This window comes from Spermophilus citellus, assembly GCF_964194105.1.
Source record: "Spermophilus citellus genome assembly, chromosome: 12".
NCBI lineage: Eukaryota > Metazoa > Chordata > Mammalia > Rodentia > Sciuridae > Spermophilus > Spermophilus citellus.
The window spans coordinates 94,859,488-94,882,432 of NC_138198.1; the positions used below are offsets into that span (position 1 = coordinate 94,859,488).

The following is a 22,945-nucleotide window of genomic DNA, read 5'->3' on the forward strand; positions in this document are numbered from 1 at the left end:
ATTTTCACGCAAACCACCAAAGACAAAGGTATTCTTATGGGGCTGATATTTTTAGGCATTTCTTTTTTCCTATGAACTGAAGAAAGTCTCCACACTACCCCAACTCGGAGCTGATTCTAAACCTGTTAAACTAGTGAGAACAAATTAATTCATGTCTCTTAATTCCAAGTGATGACATGAAGGGAGCTTGTTTCTATTTTTTTGCTAGGATATGGGTTAGTTTAAAGGAATTATTTAGGCAGAACGTGGGTGTGTCTAACACTTTATCTGTCCTGATTCTGAAAGTTATTCTCTGCTCTCAAATTATAAGAGTGTGGAAACTGACATCAGACCCCCTCCTTCTTAGGGTGGAAGGAAGACTGATTCTTCAATCTACCAAATTTGACTGTGCCTATTATGTCAGTCCCTGTTCTGGGGACATAGTCATTCATAAAGGTCCTGGGGAGAGTCATTTATAGAGCAGACAATCCCCTGCCGAGTTTTGATTTCAGTGGGGGAAGACAGTAAATAAGTAAAATATACAGTTGAAAAGATGAGTACTGTAAGAGAAGCAGGCAATCGATTCCAAAAGGAAAGTGTATTTGGGTAAATGTCTATGATTTTTAAATAGTGTAATTAGGGAAATACCAGGAGACTCTGCCAAGCACATAGATACGAAGGCATGAGCTGTGTAGGGACAAGGGGAGAGGAAGGATGGCCGGGGAGGTGGTCACTGTATGACCCCATGAAGGATGATGGCTTAGAGCAATGGTGTTAGCAGAACAATGGTAGAAAGTTTGGGATGTGGGAGTTCTTCACGGATGGGACTGTAGGAGTAGGAGAGATACTGTCCCAAGTATCGTATGTAGACCCTGTGGTTACCAAAGCAGAGTTACCCAAGACTTTGAGTTTATCCTGTTTCATGCATTGTGCCAGCTTGCAAACTCCAAGAGCAAGCCTATTCCTTCATCTTTTATGTCTCGGAGTCCAATAAGTGTTTGTTGGCTTGGGTGGAATTGACTCTACTCCAAGATCAGCACTTAAGAGACACACAACATTGTAGAATACCTACTAGGTTTATGGTGTATGACTCACCTGTGGTAAAAATGATAGCCAAGGGCCTGGATGGAATCTTCCTGAGCCAACCAGACCCACCCTAGTGGGTGGGCATCCCCCAGAGCCCTGCAGGAATGATGAACCATATACCCAGGGGGCAGTAGTTCTGCGTGTCATCCTGGAAACATCCACCACCAAGGGGGCATCACCTGTGCATTTGGACACCACCCCAGCTCTGTGGAATTCCAAACTGCATTTGGTAAGTCCCTAGAGGACTCTTATGCACATTCAAGTGAGAGGCTTAAATGTTAACTACTCAAAATGTAGCATAGAAGGCAATCCAACTATTCTTAGCAGCAAGTCCTCCTTCATGGAGGCAACCTATGCCCCTCATTGGGTCCCTTTGAGAGGATTTCTTGAAATTTTTGTCTTTTGTCCAGTTCCTTTGTTGTAGAAATGCATAGGCTAAACTGTGTTTTAGTTATACATAACAGTAGAATGCACTGATACATCATACGTAAATGGAGAGAATTCTCTCATTTTTCTGGTTGTACATAACATAGAATTCTACTGGTCGTGTCGTCCTGTAGGTACATAGGATGATAGTGTCTAATTCATTCTACTATCCTTCCTCCCCCCAGACTCCCTCCCCTAATAGCCTAAACTTTTGACGATTATTTCGGAGAGCCTATATGTATCCCTTCTATGTTCCTCAGTCTGTCACATGCACACTGGGGAGGAGTTGCCCTTCAACTTTACTTGATTCATAGACGGTAAAGGTGCTTCCCCAACTAAGGCTGACTCTGCTTTAGTATTCCCCCCCCCCCCCCAGTACAGGTATTAACTGGTAACAGAAGGCTAAAAGTCATCTTAGGTCTTAGAACATGAAACATGGGCAGCCTCATAATTTTCAGACGAGGAAAAACAAGACTCCGCTCCCTTGCAAAGCAAAGCATCAGTTTGGGTGCCTGGTTTTGTCCTAATGGCACCTTTATCGGCAGTGGGTGTTTGAGGGAGCCTCTAAGTGTGGTATAATGACGGGTATTCATGTCTCTTCCTGAGGCCATGTGGAGACACAGGAAAATGCTCCAGCCCCCTGGGGGGTGTGGTGAAGGCTGGGGCCCTGCTGTCGGACCACAAAGATTACTGAGGACACTTTCCATGCCTGTGGCTCTGGCCTGTGTGGAGGAGGGGGAAACTGAAGGGAGAACACCCTGGGGGGCAGCAAAGGCAGCCATTCCTGCAGCTCCCCATTTCTGGTCTATAGCTCTAGGTGACCCCTGCTTCACAGTTCAGCATCTAAACTGCCACCAAGATAAGGACTCGACATAGTCGGGTCACTTTCTTTTCCCATTATTTGATTTCTTCTCCTGTGATGTCTCTGCCCTTGGGAGAAATGGCAGTGGCTGTTTGGGCCTTTGAATGTGGGTGGTAGACTATTGTGAACCAATGAGAACTTGATTCTTGGTAAACGTAACTTTAAGTCCCCCTTTCCACCCACATGCCCCGGCTTTTATCACGGACCTGTCTGAAGTTGACTAACTTTCCCAGCCTGAAATAATTCAACCAGTGACTGGCTTGCCCCATTCATGATGATTTGGGGACTGCATTGTGATGGTGGGACTGTGGTGACTTCTGCTTCTGTCACTGGTTTGTGGCCTTAACTTTCTTCAGACTCATTTGGCTCAGTCTGTAGTACGAATTGATGACGAAGCCACTGGGGAAGAGTAGGATAAAGCAAGCCTGTGAGCTCCACAGGTAGCCAGTCATGGTCCACAGCCTGGGGGTAATCTCCTTGCAGCTCCCAGCCCCCGTTTCCCATAATCCCTTGAAAAACCTGTGACATGACATGACATGAATAAGCAGACCCCAATGTGAAACTGGTACTGTGGGCCCTGGAGGGGAAGGGAAATCGGGCAACTGGGTTCCAGAAGTGAGCTGAGGAACGGTGTGGGGAGCCCTGTGGGAGTGCTTTCATCTAGTGACAAATGGCGTCTGTAGGAAGACACCATCTGCATTCAGTGAACCTGAAACCTAGCATGGAGCAAGGTACATAATGGCAACATTGTGGTGACTGAATGAATATCAGAAAGTGTCACTCGACTGACCTGCCATGAGCATGATGGATAACCATTCCAGGAATCAGCCTGTGGCTAACAGGAAATGACAATGCCCATCACAGGCCAGTGAAAGTTCCCCAGCACCTCCAAGCTGTCTCATCAGTGAGCACTGTCTATTTCCCCAGCCTTCCTTCAACTAAGCAGCTGGCTTACTTACCCAGCGTTTTCCTGGGGGTTCTTCTCCTCAAAGCCTCTCTAAACCCCAAACTGATAAGGGCCTTCCTTGCTTCATCACGTTGTACATTAGATTGTGCATATCTATTTTGGAGTCGGTTGGCTTTGCATTGCTGTCACTAAAATACCTGACAAGGAAAACTTAGAGGTGGAAAAATTCACTTTGGCCTCCAGTTTGAGGTTCAGTCCACGGATGTTCAACTCCATTGCTCTGTGAGGGACTTGGGGTGGAACCTCATGGTGGAACAGTGTGGTGGAGGAAAGCTGCTCAGTTCATGACAGCCTGAAAGCGGAATAAGCTTGAATTCAATGAGCCATGGATCATAATCCTCAAGGGCACACTCCTAATGACTTGGTTCCTCCAGTCATGCTCTGTCTATAGTTACCACCTATTGATCTATTCAAATTAGTAACCCATCAAATGGGTTAATCCACTGATTTGGTTGTATTCTCAATCATTTGACCCCTGAAAATTCCTCCATTGTCTCACACAAGCCTTTGGGGAACACCTCACATCAAAACTTATCAGATTAAGGTTCTTCACAAGCACCATGTTGTAATCATCTTTGCATTTCCAGCCTTGGTAGCACAAATGAAGTGTTTCACCTCTTGTTCAGTGAATGTTGTCACCATTGCTTACTGCAGCCCTGGCTTTCCCTGGAGGAGAAGCTATCTTTCACTGGCTTTGCCCTGACTGGCTCCTGTCTCCCAGCCTCAGCACGTGGGGCCCACTTGCAGAGTTCAGCCTCTGGGTCACCAGTTTACCTTACCTGTACCTTCTCGGAGTGCTTTCAGAGTCAGTAGTAATTTGTGCTCTTGCTTTATATCCATGGGCTGCTATATAATGATCCCTTTGTAAGTTTTCAGGGCATCTTGTGTCTGGTGTTATCTAGAAAGGAAACAGTAACTTAAGGTAAATGAGTCTCCTAAGAGTTGGAACTCCAACTGAATTAGACTCTCCAGGATCAGCCCTCCTTTTCTGTCAATTTTATTGAAAACAACTAACATGCAACAAAACACATTCTAAACGCACAGTTCCAAGACTTTTGACAGCTGTATATACCATTACGAGCAGGACAAAGGAGATTTCCTTTAGAGTTCTTCCATGCATCTTCCTTACAATCCAGACCTGCACTGATCTGCTTTCTGTCTCCATAGATCAGATTTGTCTTTCCTAAAGATTCATATAAATGGAATCAGACTTTCACTTAGTATAATGTTGGAATACATCCTTGGTGTCACATGAGCCAGTAGTGTTTGTACTGTGGATTGGTGCTATTTTGTATAAACGTGCCGTGGTTTGCTTGTTCAGCAATGGATATTTGGGTTGTTTCCAGGAGTGTTTTTGCCACTGTGAATGAGGCCACTATTGAATCTTGATGAAATATTTTTAAGTAAGTTTTCACTTTCCTTGAGGAAACTCCTGGTAGTAGCATTGCTGGATCTAAGAGTAGGTGTTGATTCCTGTTGATTGGAAGCAGTTTGATATCTTTAGTTTGATATCTTCCTAAGTGGTTGCACTATCTTGCATCCCACCAGCAGGGGATAGGTCTTCAGCTGCTCTGAACATTCAATAACCTGTATAATGAATCTGTATCATTAGGTGTTCTGTAGAGTAACGTACCAATCCCTTCTTTGGCAGATGGAAAATATCAAGAGTCTTGTCTAAAAGCACAGAGCTAGTCAGTGCTGAGCCTTGGGTCCCTGGACTCTGGTCAGGGCCACAACACTGACCTGGCTGAGAATTTCCACATCACTTTTTTTAAACAATGACATCCTTCCAGGGTGAAGTTGAAAGCCCACTGGTGCCCTTAGAATTGAAAGTAAAGGTTTTTCTCTGAAGTAACTGCCTGCACTTAGCTCAGGGTCACCAGTCCCATCTCCATATTGGCCCATTATTCATTGGGTAGATGATGAGCAAATAGTCAAATTCATAAAAAGTACATAGGATGGTTGGGAATGCTAATTTCCTTGAAGCTTCCAACTATACACTTTTTCTTTGTAATTGAGTTCCCCAGTAACTTGAAACTGCCTCCCCATTGTCTCCTGGTGATATTCTCAACATATGGCATTCCCTTTGTGCTCCTTCAGGGGGGAGAAATGCTGATCCTTGCCGTGGTATATTTTCACTGCAATACTTTGCAACAGCTAAACAGCACTCCGGGCTCAGCCCTGCATAGCATGAGACCCACAGCCTGGAAATAGAGAAGCATCTGGTGCTCGGGATGGGGGGTGTGTGCAGCTTGCTCTTCTAGTGACTAAACCTTTGGTTAGATGTGAATTTATTGCAGGACAAAATCGATAAAGTTTGCGCTTATAAAAATGCAATGCTATACTGTGTGTGGTTTTTTTTTTTCTCCCCTCCTCTGTTTAGTGAATAAACCCTCCTTAGAAAATCCTTTTTAAAAACTCAAGTCTTTGCTCTGGTCCAGTTTCGTTTGCATTATAGGCTACTTGCCGTGGATGGAATAGCTGCTTCCTTCTTGAAGGATGCTTAGAGGGCACTGGCCCCATGGGGTTGGGCAGGTGGTCTCCTGAGTTTTGCCATCTCTGCTTAGTGACATGATTGATGCCAGATTGTTCCCTTTTGACCCCAGCTAATGATCCTTACCTTCTTTCAAAGGATTAGATATCTACCTCTTTTTCTCAGTATCTAGGGCAGGAAGGGTGAACATTTTCCCAGTCAAGAGCCAGTGACCCCAAGAAGGAAGAGGCCCTCCCTTCCAGGGAGTGATGGTGCCTTGGAGAGGCACCACCAGGGCCAGGAGGGGCTGACTGACTCGGGTGACCCTCTCGCCTCAGTTGGGAAGGCCCAGCAGGTGCTGGGAGATGCCTTCCTGATCCTGGGTGCAGGGCCCAGGAAAGGCCTGATCATCCCCTAAATCTATGGTCGTAGGTAATTTTTAGAAATTCTGCTGAAGCCGCCTTGGATATTGGAGGGTGAAGGAGGGTGAGCTGTTATATGCCAAGCTCTTACAGCAGTGCATGATCATGTAGCTTCAGAAGGTTGGAATGTGTGTTGATCCCATTTGACTCAGTTGTCTTCTCAGTAACAGGAATACCTTCTGAAATGAGAGCCTTGTTTAGGAGTCTGGGTGGTGGTAGTGTCAATTATGGCGCAGGAGGCCAGAGTGCAAACCAAGCACAGGTGCAGTCCATGGTGTTAAGATGTTACTGGCAGGGAGTGAACAGGTGGTGTGGAGAGGGGCTCAGGATGCAAGGCTAGTAGGGTTTGAGAGTTTATTCCAGGGGCTGGGTTATTCAGTAAAGGCTGAGATGGCTCCATGCTGACTGTGATCGGTGCTTTAATGGTGTGCAACACCTTCTCATGCGTCCTGTTCTTGGGCTGCTGGGTCTTAATGGGTTTGGGGTCTTTGTGTTGGTGGTGGAGTTCGTCTCCCCAAATTCCTCCCCAGAGAGGGGAGCAGAGTTGGGCTTCACACTCCATTGAGAAGGATGGTTCCCTGTGGATGCCAGGGAATCTGGATCCTTCCAGAAGAGCTCAAAGAGGGCTCCTTTGGTTCAGGAAGCTTCCTTTTGTGCCCTGACAGTAGCAGTGAGAAGGGCGGAGCTGCAGGACAATGACCACCATTGTGCTACATGCAGCCTTCTTGGGAAAGAACCCCACACTCCAGCAACACCGACTTGGCAGTGCATGTCCGTGGTGGTTTTCAAAGAGAACTAGAAAGAGATGTGGAATGTTTAAAGGTTCCAACTTAATTTTAAAATTAAGAGAAATAGAAAAGCTGAATAAAGTAAAGCTGAGTAAAGTATTTTGAAGGTTCTGCAGACCCCTGATTAAGGGTGAAGAAAACGAGAATGAAATGGAGAAAGGGCAGGTGGGCAGTTAGTAGAGCCATGTGCAGCATAGGAGGTAGATGGAAAGCAAAACCCCCATCACCTACCTTGCTCCGGGTCTCCCTGCTGCCTTCCACATGCAGTGGATCTGACACAGCAGTCTGTTGAGGGGAAGGCTCAGAGGTGCAGCCACTTCTGGTACAGGTGCCGTGTTCTTGGATTGGGCAAGAGAGGTCACCTCGCTGCAGAGGGAGGAGGTAGAATTGGGTGATCTCCAAGGACCCCCCTCTTCCTACCATTCTTTGATCCTGGAGGCTAAAAAGGCTTTTTTTTTTGAAACAATTCTGTTGAAGCTGACTCAGCAGGCCTTTTTGCTTTGTGACGGGATGATTTCAGAAGCTCAAAGACAAGAGAACAGAAGTATGCTTTACTAGATTCTCAAAGCTAACTCACTTCTTCAAATTCAGAGGGGATAATAGTTTCCCATGAATTCATGCAGATGGGGATATGAAGGGTTTAGCCTAGGCTGTCCTCAGTGGGGATGAGGAAGGTAATAAAAGATGAGCAATCCAGTACTGCATTGCAGAATTCAAAGTCTTTTGCAGCCTCTTGGTCAACAGCTCCATGGAAGTTGTTTGCCCCCCTATATTAAGGGGGGAGGGGTTTCCCCACATCTGACACCTCCCTGGGGCCCTGCACTGTAATTACTGGGCTATGCTTTTTGTTCATGCACTGAGCATCCTGAAACTTGGGTTGTGCCCTGAGTGTGGTTTTACTTACCTGTCTATCATAGCCCTTGTCCCACAGAACATGGTCAGTGAGCAAGAGAAGGAAAATGGAAGGAGTCAGAATTGCATGTTAAGGGTTACCAAAAAACATCCTGGATTCTGAGGGTCTTAAATTGTGCTTTTCCCTTTGGCACTGAGACTAGGCTATGTGAGATTCCATCCATGCTCAAGGATCGCAGGTTAATGGAAGTCTGGTTGTAGATAGACTGATCCCCCTTCATATTAGTCATGTATACCAAGCACTGACCATAGGTCAGACACTGCCAGGGACTGAAGGGATACCAATAAGGATTGGAGTTGGCTCTGCTGTGGGAGAGCACAGAAGTGTGCCTCGAACCATGAGGAATGATTCATGGCAGAAAATGCCATGCCCTGGCTCCAGGTCATGTGTTGTAAAGAGTCATACATGGGGCTTGTGGTCCAACTTCCTGTGCATTTGCTTTGGATGATTTTGAAAAATATTTTAGGGGTGTGTGTGTGTGGGGGGGGTTATTTCATGAAAACAGGAAAAAATTAGTCCATACCTACCCTTTTTATTCTCTGGCTTCCTGTTTTTGATCTTATGTGAGTGTAGTGCATTTGTTACAATTGAGTCAATGTTCCTACGTTATTAAGTGCATAGGTCAGGTCACATTAGAGTTTACTGTTATATATTTGGGTTCTGCAAGTGTAAATGTCACGTATCTGTTATTAGAGTATCATACAGAAAAATTTCACTACCCACAAAATCCCCAGTGCTTTACCTATTCATCCTGCTTCTCCCCACAAACCTTGATCTTCTTATTCTCTACTTTTTCTATTTCAGAATGTCACATAAATGGTTCCATGGACATGGTATGTAACTCCTAGAAATTGGCTTCTTTCAATTAGCAGTGCACATTTTAAAGTTTCTCCATGTCCTTTTGTGGTTTGATAGCTCATTTCTTTTTATCACTGAACAATAAATTCTCCCTTGTATGAGTGTACTGCAGTTTATCTACCTGTTGAGGTATATCTTGGATGCTTTTAAGTTTTGGCAACAATACAGGACATTATTTTCATGTCTATGGTCATGTAGCCAAAGGGACATGACAGAGTGGGGCTGTCTTGTGGGGCTAGGCCCTTTCACAAAAGGCAAGACTCCCAAATGTTCTCAGATTTGACTAACCTGTAAAGCTATGACCAGGCTGGATGTTGGGACTTTGGGAATTTGAATGGAAGATGATCTTCCTGTGTTCTTTCCAGCCCTTGTAGCCAACTTGGTCATTTAATTATTTATTGAAGGATTAAGTGCTGGGGATATGAAGGTAAATTATTCACAGATGGAACATCAAGGAGGTCACGCTTTATTTGTGGGGGAAGATTTCAAAAGAACCACTGCAGATGGAGAATCTTTAAATATCATGAGAAATGAACACGGAAAGATGGCACCACCATCAACACTGACTTGAGCCCCATGTAACAAGTGCCATAACAAAGGCAAATGTGAGGAATCTTGAGAGGGAGGGGAGGACTTCTGCAGGAGTTGCTGACCTGGTACCCCAGGAGGAATGAGATGGAAGCAGAGAAATGCCGTTTCAGATCAGCATGTGAAGGCTGGGGAGTGAGGCTGCTTCTGACCCTAGATCGCTGCCCAAGGAGAGTGCTCGGCTGTCTTGGGAAAGGGTCTGTTTCATGAAAGTGGCCTGTGCTCCTCCAGTGTCCATTCTAAAGGCCTCTTAACTGCTCTCCTATTCCTACCCATTCCCTGTCCAACTCATCTGCCTTGGCCTGATACGCAGACCATGAATTTGAGAGAACCCTATTTCATCAGAGTGCTTTTCTAACTTCCCTTCAGAGCTATGTAACTGCCTATGAGACAGTTGAAATGCCACAGCATGGCTCCATAGGTCCCTCCCTGTGCCCGCTCACCCTTTGTCTCCCCACAGATCTGGATGACCTCACAGCTAGGCACCTGCCCATATTCAAACACTGCTTAAGTGGTGGTCCTCTTGGGACACATGGCTTTGCTTTTATACCTTGTGCTTTCTGTTCTTCATGTGGCCATTTTGTGCAGCAGTTCTCAAGGTAGCTGATCTTGCTCAGGGTCATGTCATCTGAATCTCCATTTCTCCGTCCTACACAGGTTTTGCCACTCCGGGGCCCTGAGTGTTGCTGCCACTTTCTCAACATGACATTGTCCTGACACTTGTGTTATCTCCTCCACTAGGCCATAGGCTCATTTGCCTGAGACTCTCTTCATGTATATTTGTGTTCTTAGCGCCTAGCATGGTATCTGCTGAGGTCATCAAAACAATAAAACATCGTAATGACTATTACTCAAAATTAAAGGACAGAAATCCAAGGGAATTTGGATTTAAATAAGGCTTCTAAAAATGTTTAATCTGTTCTAAGTATGTGAGAATAGAATGCATTTTGACACACTTTATACAAAGGGAACATAACTTCTCATTCCACCATCCCTTCGATCCCCTCACCCTCTCCCCTCACTTCCCCTCTGCATAATCCAAAGTTTGTTTATCCTTCCATACCAGCTCCCTCCCCAACCCCCATTATGGATCAGTATCCACTTACCAGAAAATATTTGGCCTTTGAATTTCGGGGTTTGGCTTATTTCGCTTAGCATAATATTCTCCAGCTCCATTCAATTAAAAAACGTTTTCTTAAGCAGCCTTTTGTCTTATTGGGTCACATGATCCTGCCATCACTCCTATTTAGCCTCCTCTTCATCAGGCTGCTATGCTGCCACTCAGCTGATGGGAGGATGCTGTACATTTGTCCTCTACCATTCCCATAGGTGGGTAGGAGCCAGACTTCTCAAAGGCCTTTGGTTTTGTCTGTGTGTTCTCTGAATTTACATGGCATCATAAGTGCTATGGTTAGGATTTTAGCAGGTTTCATTGGCTTGGGTGTTTACCTTTTTTCTTTTTTTTTGATCAAACAGAACCTATGGTCAACTCCATTTCTACTGGCCATTTTCAGTCTTTCCCATTTCCGTGAACCTCCAATCTCGGGTCTGGGCCCTGCAAGCAACTATGTCACCTCTTAGTTTCTTTATCTGTAAAATTGATGTTTGGTCAGATCAAGAATTCTTCCCTGGTAGTCCATAAAATCTTCTAAAAGCCCACTGGAACTTTCCATGTACCTGTGCCTTCTGAAACTATTTTTTTAATGTCTGAATACATTTTTGAATACTCATTAAATCAGTGTGTTGTTCCAAGAAACCTAAAAATCACTGTGGAAAAAGATGACTTCCAAAGTTAGACCTAGCCATTCTAATTGAACTAGTTCTCACGATGCCTTTTTCTTTAAAATATCAGCCTGTAGCTGTGCATGGTGGTGCATCCTTGCAATCTCAGCTACTTGGGAGACTGAGGCAGGAGGATTGTAAGTTTGAGGGTAGCCTGTTCTGAGACCCAAAATTGAAAAACATAATTAAAATATATTACCATGTAATAATGAGGCAACAGTTGCAGGTTGAAATGGAGAGTACTTCCTGGTGATCCATGAATCACATGTCTGAATTCATGAGAAGAATATCCAGAGTGGAATCCTTGACACACTCGGTGCCAATAAGAATTTAGGCTGAGTGCTTCCTATCTGGGAACATCACCCAAGCCTGGCCACTGTTTTTCTTCAGACAGTCTTTAGTCTCATCTCATAGTTGACTTTTCTCCATCTCTCTTCAGACACCAGGCAGGGTACATCACAGTTCAATTCCTGGTAGACGAGGAGCTCATTTCTTACAGCTGCCCCTGAAAAATCACAACAGTTGTACACTCCGTAGCCGTTACAGTTTCAAATGCAGGCTCCGGCATCTTGCCTCTGAATGTATCTCCTTTCAGTGTGGTGGATTTTGTAGCTGCCCAAGGAAAAAGGAAAGTCATCTTCTGCCCTGAGCAGAGGAGAGAATCCTAGGTCTTGGCCCAAGTTTTCCCTTGGAGTGCTTGGCTAATGTGTTTGATACTTGGTGATAGAGTGTATCGTAATTATCGATTTGACAGGCCTGGTGGCTTGATATTCTAGATGCATCTTTCACTCTATCACATACCTTCTCAAAGGTGATCTTGGTTCTTAACCTCCACATGCTCTACTGATTTAAACTGGTTCTAATCCCCCCACCCCCCTGGTTTTTTATCAATGTTCTTCATTGTGCTCTTGGCTGAGCAGGGGGCACAGGACACCTTTCGCTGTGCTTTTCAGCACTGATGTTTGTGGGCCACACAGGGAGTTTCCCAATGACAAAGCAGGCATCGTCTCCATTGGCCTTTGATTTTTTGCCGTCTACTCTTTATAAACCAGCTTAGAGTATAATATACTAATTGCATCTATTAAAGGAACAGTGCTCACTTTAAAATGCAAGAAACATGGAGAGGAAGGATGAGGGCACAGTTTCAAAGATTTCAACAAGGTTCAGACTAGAGCTTGCTACCAAATGTAGGCCACTAATTGCTCTTTACATAAAAGCTGATGTTCTGCAAATGATTGCAACCTGGGCAGGGTTAGTTTGAAAGGGGTAAAAGAATATATATTTTCCTTTCTTTACTTAGGGGCCAAGCCTGGACTGTGCTTAACCAACAATAGAGATGTAAAATTAGCTCCCTCAGGATCTCCTCAGCTCCTGGAATCCATACCACCTCTTCCTTTGCACTCTGCAGGCTTGAGTCTCATGAGTTGCTGGCCACTCCTCCAAGCACTCTAGAAATTTCAGGAGAAAAGCCACCCTTTACACTCCAGCCCAACCCCAGCCCTGCATTTCTGCTTTGAGTTTTAATATTATACTTTCTTCAGTGACCAGGAAGGGACCCAGCTCTATCTTGCTTGGAGTACCTTTTTTCCCTTATGCTCTGACTTTGAGCTCTCCTGCTGAGTCAATGACAGGAACCAAAGCTGTCCCACATTCTCCCCTGGTAGAGGCTGCACCGACCTTGTTGGCGTGTATTTATTGGCTGAGGAGGAGAAAGGAGAACCTCTGTGGGGTCAGAGAAGCTGGAGGTGAAGCTGCATTGCGTTGCTGCCCTCTTGATGGCTTAGGTGGGCTCCAGGCCCCTCTTGGTCTATGGTGTGTGGTCTCTTATTTTGCACTGCCTGATTTTTTTTTTTTTTTTCGGGCAGTAGACACTTGGAATTCCTTCCCTTGGCACTCTGGCTGTTAGAACAATCTACACAGTGAATCAGGTATAGTAGGGGGGGAGAACCTTGCAAGCTCAGCTCCACTAAGCACAGGCAGAAGCCACACATGCATATGAATCTACACACACGGACCTACAGACACATGAGAGCACAGCCCATACAGGATGGCACTGTATTGCAAAACTAGGGAGTGCCAAGGCTAGTGATTCTCCTGTGTCGAGGAGGACTTACACCCATGTAACCCAGGATTGGGACTCGTGCCTGAATCCACGTAAATGGGCTGCTTCTAAAGGAGTGATTGGAGTTCAATAGGAAATGGGCCCAACAGTGATGTCTGTGAGCCCTTCACCCCCTAGACTTACTTGAAGGGGGGGAGGCCTGTACCAGCTGTGGTAACCATAGAATGCCTGGGGTCTTGAGCTCAATGTCACTCGGTGAAAGCTCCAGCCCATGCTTCCCATGGTGGTGGGAAGAAAGCCAGGACCTGAGCTATGAGAAGGAGTGCTTCTCCTTAGGCCTGTAGGTCTCTCTGAGCCACATCAAAGGGTGCTCAGCAGTCACTTGTGTGGGCAGGAAGTCTGACATAGGGGAAAGGCTTGCTGGATCCTCCCCTGCCAGCAGGAATTGTACCTTCTGTAAAGGACAAATTACATGTCATTTATGAACATCCTTGGTCCCTAGTTCTTGCTAAGATTCTAGGTAAACTGGCGTCTCCTGAAATGTATGTTGAATAAGCAGAACAAGTTGGCATTCAGGCTTTTTTTTTGGTGTCACTGTTTAACTCAAAAAACTGCTATCTTTTTTTTTTCTTTTTTTAGAATTAAGCACCATGATTTCACTTCCTACCATGGTGTTGGCTCTTTGTAGAGAGGGATTGTCTAGTCTTTTTCAAAGATCAGTGCTCTAGAGTAATACTCATTTAAGTGAATATTTGGTTATTTTTATTTCAACCATATTGAAGATGATTCCAGTATTGCTCTCATGTGATGAAGGGATATCATGCTTTTAACAAAAGCATGACATTTGTTAAAATGACTTGCGTAAGAAAGTTACAGGTCTGGAGTACTTTCACAGATGGCATCTTTGTAAAAATGATACGGCACTAGCAGGACCAAGTGTGGCTCCTGCAAAGTTAAGCAGAATCCATGCTCCAAGTATCCTGCAGACAACAGTACTGAACTCTTCCTCCTACGTATCCTTGGCACCTTGTAGTATTACCCACTGGCCACCTAGTCATTGTGGCATACTTGTCTCTCTGAGTTATACAAGTCAGCCCAAGTCTTGAGCTAGGGGATTTGAAGGCCAGACTCATCCTTTTACCTTGTTGTGGGCTGGGACCATCCTTAAACATGAGTCAGTGCCTGTGCCTGGGGAGAAGGTAAGATTCTCTTCTAGAGGATCATTGCAAGACTATAGGGAGCGAGTTAGTCTATACAGCCATCTCGCAGCATTTGGGTCTTCTGTACTGCATGGGGGAGTGGGGGAGGGCCTCTTTCTAAGCATAAATGAGGAAAGTACAGGATACAGGGGCTCTAAGGCCAGGAAGGAGTGAGGTCGAAGGATGTATTGTTTCGGCTACAGAGATTTTCTGGGTGTATGTGGCCATCAAGTGGAAGTAGCTGTAAAACTGGAAAAGGGCCTATGACAAAGTGTTAAATATTGATTTAGAGAAGGAAGCTGGGGGCCAAGAGTGCAAATCTGGGTGTATCTTGTTACACAATTCGCCTGTCTCCTCTCTGCCATTATTAACAGCAGAGTGTGTGAATCATTCTTTCTGGAGTGAGGGCTATATGTATATGTATATATGGAATGGATGTGTTCATTCCCTGTTCCCTTTTGAGTAGAAATTGTTAACCTTCATATCCCCTTTGTATTTATGCCACCTGTTGAGTCACATAAATTAATTTACATTCTTCTTTATTTCAGAAAAACTGTACAACTCTTCTGGACGAGATTTAAGAAGGGCCCTTTTCTCCCTGAAGCAGATATTTCAGGTAAAAAGAAAAAGGTACTTCAGGTCCCGTTTTGCTTTGCTTTGGGATTAGATCAAAGTTACTGTTCATTACCAAAAGAAAGGGCTCTTGAGATCACACTTACAAATCGGGTCAGAATATCCGTGAAGAATATTTTATAAAATCAAACATTTCAAATATAAAAAGTAAAGATAGAAATTATTGAGTCATAGTTTTGCCATATTTACTTCATCGAAAAAAAAATCTATATGGATATAATTGAAAATCTGTTCCCTAATACCAGCCTCCCCCAACTCCTGCCAAGATCCCCTCTCTGTTGAATGGTATTTACCGTGCACATGTATGTTTCCTTTTTCTTGGTAAATATTCAATGTGGTAACCTTGTGTTCAGTTGATGTCCATGCTGTGCTGCCTGCTTCCTACCCCAGTTTACTTATGGGTACAGGCATGATGGATGATGTAGCACTGGTCAAGTATGCATTATATGAACAGGGCACAAGGTGGGTGGGTGGTTGATCTTTTGGCAGATGGTTAGTTTCCAGTGTTATCGTTACTACAGTGTTGTGAACATAGCCTCTTGCACGTGTGGAAGTCTCCATCTTTGGTTCCGTCTTATCCCTCCCTCTCTCCCTTCTACAGTCTGCAGTTGGGCCATACTTACTGTGTCACCATAGGACCACACACTACTCTTCACTTGATCTTTCCAGCCTGCCTCTGTCTCCATTGCTCAGCTTCAACTTTTCCCCTGAGTATCGAGTTGTTGGTAGAATCACAGAAGCTTAGCTACCAAAGGGATTTAAACATGTAGTTTCTGTACCTTTAGTGAAGACACCCCATGCCCCATGGACTGATTATAATAATTGATGGTAAAGGTGTAGGTATCATTGTGAGGGTGTGTGAAGCTTTAGAGTTCCAAAAAAAAAAAAAAAAAAAAAAAAGATTCTTCAGTTAAAACTATCCTGAACTGAATTGGAAGTCTCAGAATGAATCCATACTCTAGATTATCTAGAAGCATCTCTTTTTATCTAAAAGAACTGAAAGCATAATCATAAAAAGCATCGCTAGCAATGAGATTGCAGGCTAAAACTGCAAGGAAGGAATGAGAGCTGCTTGGAGAAGTGGCTCATTCTTTGTGTGTAGGAAATGTTATAAACTTGGAACCTCTTACTGTACAGAGAGTGGAAGCTATCAGATGATACTAGGATTATTTCTAGAGGCACTGGGAAGCAAGTTACAGGGTCTCCTGCTGACTGACTAGAGATGGAGCAATAGGCAGTGGGCCCAAACACATTAAATAGGTTTGAATTAATGAAGTTATAAGTACACTAAAAATAACAACAAATTGTCAAAATGAGTATGCAAAAGATGTACTTATGAGAAAATGTTTATGAACTAGCTCACTATTTTGAAAATAGGTGAAGATTTAGAATCTCGATTTTTTTATCTTGCCTTTTCATGTGTGAACTTGAGGATAATCAGTAGTCTGGAGGGAGTCTCATTTGTAGCAGTATCCCAGCTAGTAAGGACTACAGTACTACAGATATAATTAAGCCCCTAATGAATCAATGGATCTATGTATCAAGCATCAGGATTGCTGTCATGATAGAAATGGGATACAATCAGATATTATGTACCTCCTAAGAGGAAAAAGTGCCCTGTGGTCAAGCCAAGATCCAACCCTGGATGTGATCATGCCTCTGTGTAGTAACCAACTTATAAATGAATCAGGACAGATGTATGCTAAATTTGTACCACAATGTTGTAATCAATAAAATCTAGATGGATCTCTCCAATGATTAAACTTCAAGGGGAAAAAAAATAACCATGAATGTCAAAGCTGTTGCAGTTACGTCAACTAATTATATGTGGATCTTATCTGGATTCTAGTACAAACTGTCAAACAGTATTTATAAAAGAGCTGGAAATTTGGTTAGTGACTGGATTAAAGTATTGTTAATGTGACTATATATTAAGAGTTCCTAGAGTTTGGATATACATCATTTAATCTACAGTTTTCTGATATGTGATATCTGGACTTGATTTAGACTGGGGGTGATGGGTGAAAGAGAGTTGGCATAAATTGATTGGCACCCATGGTTGTGTATGTTATTTAAAATGAAGAGTTAATAAGCCTAACCAGTTTTTTTCAACCAATCTTAGTACAGAGTATATGTTGCTCGAATTCTCAGAGCTGCTATTTCCACTATTAATCATATTTCTGTGCAGCCTGGTTGGCAGTGTAGAGTTCAGGAAGAAGGTGCTTGTTACCAGGAGTTGGGAGTAGGCTTGAAGCCCACACAGGTGTGCACAAACAGCTCTTGGCCACAAAGCAGGTCACTGGGGATTAACTGGATTACACAGGCAGCAAGCTGTCTGGGGCTGAGATTGCCACCTTCTCTACCCTTAGGTCCATCTCTCTCCTGTTTGCTGTGTGTGGAGATTCTTTTTGAAACTAGAATTTTTGAGCTTAAACAATCACGACCATTGATCATCTGAATTGAGTATTCCTCAAATGACCACAGGTTAATGCAGTTATAGAAGATTCTGAACTGCAGCCATTAATCACTGGTTAGTGCTAACATACATCCCATTTTAGTCTGACACCAGTGTTTAAAAAGTCATATTTATGCCTGTTTGGATATGTGTTCAAGACCTAGCACACTGCCAATTTGGAAGATTTTCTGTACATGTATTATCCATCAATTTGTCTCTCCTAAGTGCCTTATCTGCATGTGTGCATACACTTTCAAGTTCTGAATTACTTCTATAAACACTGTCTCGCCTGTCCAGTGTTTTTTCCAAGAGCCTTTGCCAGTCCGTCCCCTGCTATATTACTATTAGTGATTAGCTTGAGCCGTTTCTTGAGAGCTTGTTCTCACTTTTTCACCGTGAAGTCATGTGTGAATCTAGTTTTAAAGTAATAAACATTTGTAACATGCTTGGAAAAAACCTTCTGACTAGACATGAGCTCATCTAAATGTCCACTTTTCACATATGCTGGTGGAAAAGGATATGGATGGAGAATTATTTTTTATTTCCCTTCTACATATGAGTGTAAAGTAATTTTCCAAAAACTCATGACATTGTCCCATTTTCTTTCTTCCACAGCCATGATTATCTCAAAGTCTGAGTTAACACAGCTGTGTTTCATTACTTTCAGGGCGCAAGCATTGCTCACCCACCCTCCCCCCTAGAGCCAGCTCCAACCCTAGAGTGCTGTCATGGTTCCCAAGGTCCCTTTGCTGCATCTGCCGACACTTAGCTCAAGACCCCCATCCATCCGATTGGAAAAAAGCATAGAAATCAAAGAAAAGGGCTACTTTCATGAAGGGACAGGAGAATTATGTCAGTTCATCTAAATTATTTTTTTCTGTTAGAGACAAACTGTGGTTGCTGACTATTCCTAGAACAACCGTTTCATTATTCCATTAAGTGTTCTACTCTTTACATCACTGAGGTTTCTCATTTTTGCCCTGTTAAATCAAATAATGGATGTCCCAGCCTTATCCTAGATGTATTTGAGACGAGGCACACTGTTCAACTTAGGAGCTCCCAGTTTCAATGGAGAAAGCAGTGATGGAAAAACCAGTCTCATAGGGTTCCACTGATCTTGGTTGGTACCAAGAACTGTCAGGGTTTGGGGGTTGGCCAAACGTGGTTAAATGGTCTTGGTCAAGCACTTTTTGCCACTCTTGAGTCTTAAACTGTCTTATCTGTGAAGAGAATGTAGTATTAGAATAGTGATTCTCGAATGGGTGGCCCTGTAGGATTTCCCAGGCAGTCTAATAGTAGAGCCTGGGGTCCTACCCCTTCGGATCAAATCCATCTGCATAAGGTCCTACTTGCTAATCCCTTTAAAGCTCCCTAGATGATCCTAATGTGAAGGAGTCAGGGATGAGACCCATCAGAGCCTCCAAGTCACCTAGAGGGCTCCTTAAACACAGCAGGCTGGGTTTGGGTGGGGCCAAGATATTTGCATTTCTAACAAGTTCCAAGACATTTGCATTTCTAACAAGTTCCTAAGTGAGTCTTGCTGCCTTCTCTGTGGGTCTGTAGGTCTGAAGAGTGTCCTTTGGGAACCACTGAATTAGGTCACCTATGTTCTTTCCATGTCCTGCCTTCCACTGACCCAGAGCACCCTGGCTCTTTGAGGAGTGGTGTGGCTAGTCCTGAGCTCAGCTTCCTTCCTTGGCCTGCTAGCAGCACAATGCAGAAGGCTGAAGAAATGGGTTCCCAGAGAGCATTTGCAAGTCTCATTGTAACTACTGTCCTGTGACTATGTCATAACACAGAAGTGGCTTTGAGTCCTTTACTTGGTCTATGCTATAATAGAATGTTTCCTATAGTAAAAATCCAGCCAACCTTCATGTGGCCAATTCCTGTGACCTGTGGGGGAGGGGGGCATAAATCCTGGTAATTTTTGAAGAATGAAAAACAGTCCTACCACTATTTTGGATAGGGAAGGAATTCATTTGTTCTTTCCTTATTAGATTGCCCAGAAGGCAATAACTGATCTTTGGCAAGTGACAATGTGAAGGCTGTAAAATTCCTTGGCAAGAGTTAAGATGCTTCATTTGAATAGAGCAGAATAATCCTTAGGGGTCATTCTGGCTTCAAAGGCTTGTACTTAGTTTGAACAGTGCAGCCTAGATGAAAGATGGGTGGGGGACTATATTTGAAGTTTAAAAAATTTTTCTTTCCTGCCAGGATGACAAGGATTTGGTGCATGAATTTGTCATGGCTGAAGGTCTGACGTGTTTGATCAAGGTGGGAGCTGAGGCCGATCAGAACTATCAGAACTACATCCTGAGGGGTAAGTCCCCACTGCATGGGAGGCCAGCGTTCTTCCCCAGGAACATACACTGAGAGCTTTTTAAAAGACTCAGACTCGGGAGTGTGGTGGTAAAGATTCCTTTTGGCAAAAGATGACATCTTCATAGGCTTGTAGCAGCTCCTAGTAACTAGGGATGGAGTTTATTTTACTTACTTGCCCATGGAGCCTCCTCCAGGTTATGAATAACCTACAAATGACCTCGGAGTAAGTGGGCTGGTAGTCTGCATTTTAGCGGAATGTCACCCAAACCAAAGAGGGTGACTTCTTATTTCTTGCAGGAAAATCTTTTCTCCAACTTGATTTATTACCTGGGACTCTTGTGAGGGCACACACCCCTCATCACATCCTCCTGTTTCTAGCTGGAAAGGTCTGAGGTAGGCCTGGGAACTTGAATTGTTGCCAGGTTTTTCTTGTGAATAAAAGGCTCAGGGGTTACTCCAGTTGAACTGGGCTAACTGGGCTGTGCAAAATAACCACACAAGAGACGCAAGTACCTTTTTATTTGGGGTCACTGTGACGGCTCATCTGACCCTAAGGGTCCACAGGAAGAGAGCGAGAGCATGCGCTGACCCCTTTTATTGAGGAGAAGCCATTCAAATGAGGCAAGGGGTCAGGTTTCAGGGGGCTGAGTCTATCTTCATGATGTCCACTGTAAGCAGGTTGACTGACACCTGGGTAGGCCACACCCAAGGGCACAGTAGGAGAAGGGGACACACACAAGGCACTTCCATGGAAGATTCTATCCTTTTTTTTTTAATTGGTTGTTCACAACATTACAAAGCTCTTGACATATCATATTTCATACATTAGATTGAAGTGGGTTATGAACCCCCAATTTTACCCCAAATGCAGATTGCAGAATCACGTCGGTTACACATCCACAATTTTACATAATGCCCTATTAGTAATTGTTGTATTCTGCTACCTGGGGTTCTATTACAAAGGAATAAGTGAGCATAGCTCCACCGATGGGGCTGTAGCAAGACACACCCATGCACGAGAGACGTCGACCCTCGAACCTAAGAAGGGTGGGGAAACTCTGCCACATTTCTGTGACTGAGCGCCTCAGCACCCAGCTGGGGAGTGTGACTCAGTCACATGTAAGGTTGGTCTCCCACACTTGTAAAGAGGGATCAAAATGCTGCCTCCAGAATCACATGTATAAGGCAGCACCTGGGTGGCATTCAAAGCATGGATTCCTATTGTGCTAAGAGTTGATGGTCTTTCATAGGGTAGTGATTTTTTTTTTCCACCTTCATCAGACTATTGTTTGATTCTTTAAGAAAAACAAACTGGGTAGATAGGGCAGGAATGATTAAGTTGCACCCTTGGAACTTGCTGCTGTGAATAGTTTAGACCTACAGGAGAAGTTTCCTATAGATCAATATTATCTCCATCTGATAGTTGTGGGGGAAATCCTCAAAGTAGTGGAGTATTTTGCCTAATAAAGTCACTTCCCCTGGGGTGTGCAGCCAAGCAGTGGCTGTGCCCAGATATTGGGATACTTGAAGAATGTTGTGGGTTCTGCTCCCTGTCAGCCTGTGCCTGTGACCTCACAAACTGCATGTTTGTGTTCACGTTAAAAAAAAAAAAACAAAACTCAAAACGTTTTCCTTGGGTGAGGAGGAAAAACAATCTATCCATGGTTGAGTCGGGCAGGCAGCATGACTGTCATTTCACTGTTGCGTTTCGCTCCGAGTTAAGATGTTTCATTTGAATAAAGGAGAACAATCCTTAGGGGTCATTCTGACTTCAAAGGCTTGAACTTAGTTTGAACAGTACAGCCTGGATGAAAGCTGGCTCCGGCATTGCTGTCTAGTCTAGTAGAGTTTGTCTTCCCTCAACTCCTGGAAAATCATTGCCCTAGAAGGGAAATCCCAAGGGCTTGTTTAACATGGGTTTTTCAAGTTGGTGTTAATTGCTTTCCTGGGCTTGGATAAATGCTGGGTGAAGGAGAGTGTATCTTCAGACACTAGTTCTGCAATCTTGAGTTGTGTGTTCATGGCAGAGTCTGTGAGGCTGGGAACTTGGCTCCTTATGCCACCTTCTGCCTTTTCCTGAACTTACAAGTCCTTAGTTTTAAGTTCTCATGGGAGGTGCCTTATTGATGAGTTTTATGATCCCTATCCTTCATATAATCTAAGCACTTACATAGAAACTGTAGTGGTACAGGTACACCAGTTAACCACAAACCGCCCTGCTGTGTTGTATCCAAAGGCAGCTGTCTTCCTGTGTGGAGTCAGGACAGGCCTGGATTCTTACTGTCTTATTTCTATGCAGGCTGGCCCAATACCTAGAAAAGCGGAAGCCATGGAAATGAGGACGTCTTCCCATAGTTGATTTTTATTGCTTGTAAGATGGACAGTCGCAAATCAAGCCATATGACAGGAAATACACCTAAAATCATCTCACTCTGAATAGTGGGTTCAAATCGACAGTATCTTTTTGTTAAAGTATGCATCATTTTAACTTTACACCCCCCCCCAAAAAAAAAGTCATCCCAACAGATGCACCTCTATGGAAGAAGCATGGTAACTACCTACAAGTTTCTTGATTCCTCGGTTCCTCATCAAGAGCGTAAGTGTACCTGTCTACAAAGTGGTCGTCTGTATAAACATCTATGTCCAATTCTGGGCGAGGGACTTGGTGCTATCACTGTGGTCGATCCCTTTTATCAGAACTCTCCCCAGTGTCCCATAGATTAGAAATGGATCACATGACTACCTGAGTTAGAAGGGAGGTGGGCAAAGAGTTTGGGCCTCTTCTTGGACTCAACAGAAGAGGCAGAGAAAGGCTGCATTTTTGACCTATTATTGGTCTTTTCCACACAGTTGGAATCTTTCCTAGTCGGCAGCAGGAAGAGCCTCTTCACACTCTATAATGCTGAAAGAATGTCATGAGGGAGCAGGCTAAGCTCAGTGGCTGCATGAGGTCCCAGATGGTGGAATGGGTGGACTATGATACGCAGCAACAAAAGATGGTGTTGACACAGGGAGTTTCAGTGCAGCTGTCTACCTGAGTGCATGCTGATCCTGATGCTCACAGCAGTCTATCAACCTGCAGTTTTCTGGTGCACATAGGTGCCAAATGCAGTTTACTGAATGTTGAAGT

At 44.0% G+C, this 22,945-nt stretch overlaps 1 protein-coding gene across 14 annotated transcripts in view; it reads left to right on the forward strand.

Annotated features, from left to right (window-relative positions):
* The window catches only part of FHOD3 (formin homology 2 domain containing 3), a 435,723-nt gene that overhangs the window by 173,267 nt on the left and 239,511 nt on the right, over positions 1 to 22,945 (forward strand). For all 14 annotated transcript variants that reach the window (XM_081263639.1, XM_081263640.1, XM_081263647.1 and 11 more), the window contains exons 4-5: positions 14,954 to 15,021; positions 19,708 to 19,813. In XM_081263639.1, coding sequence (XP_081119765.1) covers positions 14,954 to 15,021; positions 19,708 to 19,813 — 174 coding nt within the window. The remainder of the gene's footprint in view (positions 1 to 14,953; positions 15,022 to 19,707; positions 19,814 to 22,945) is intronic.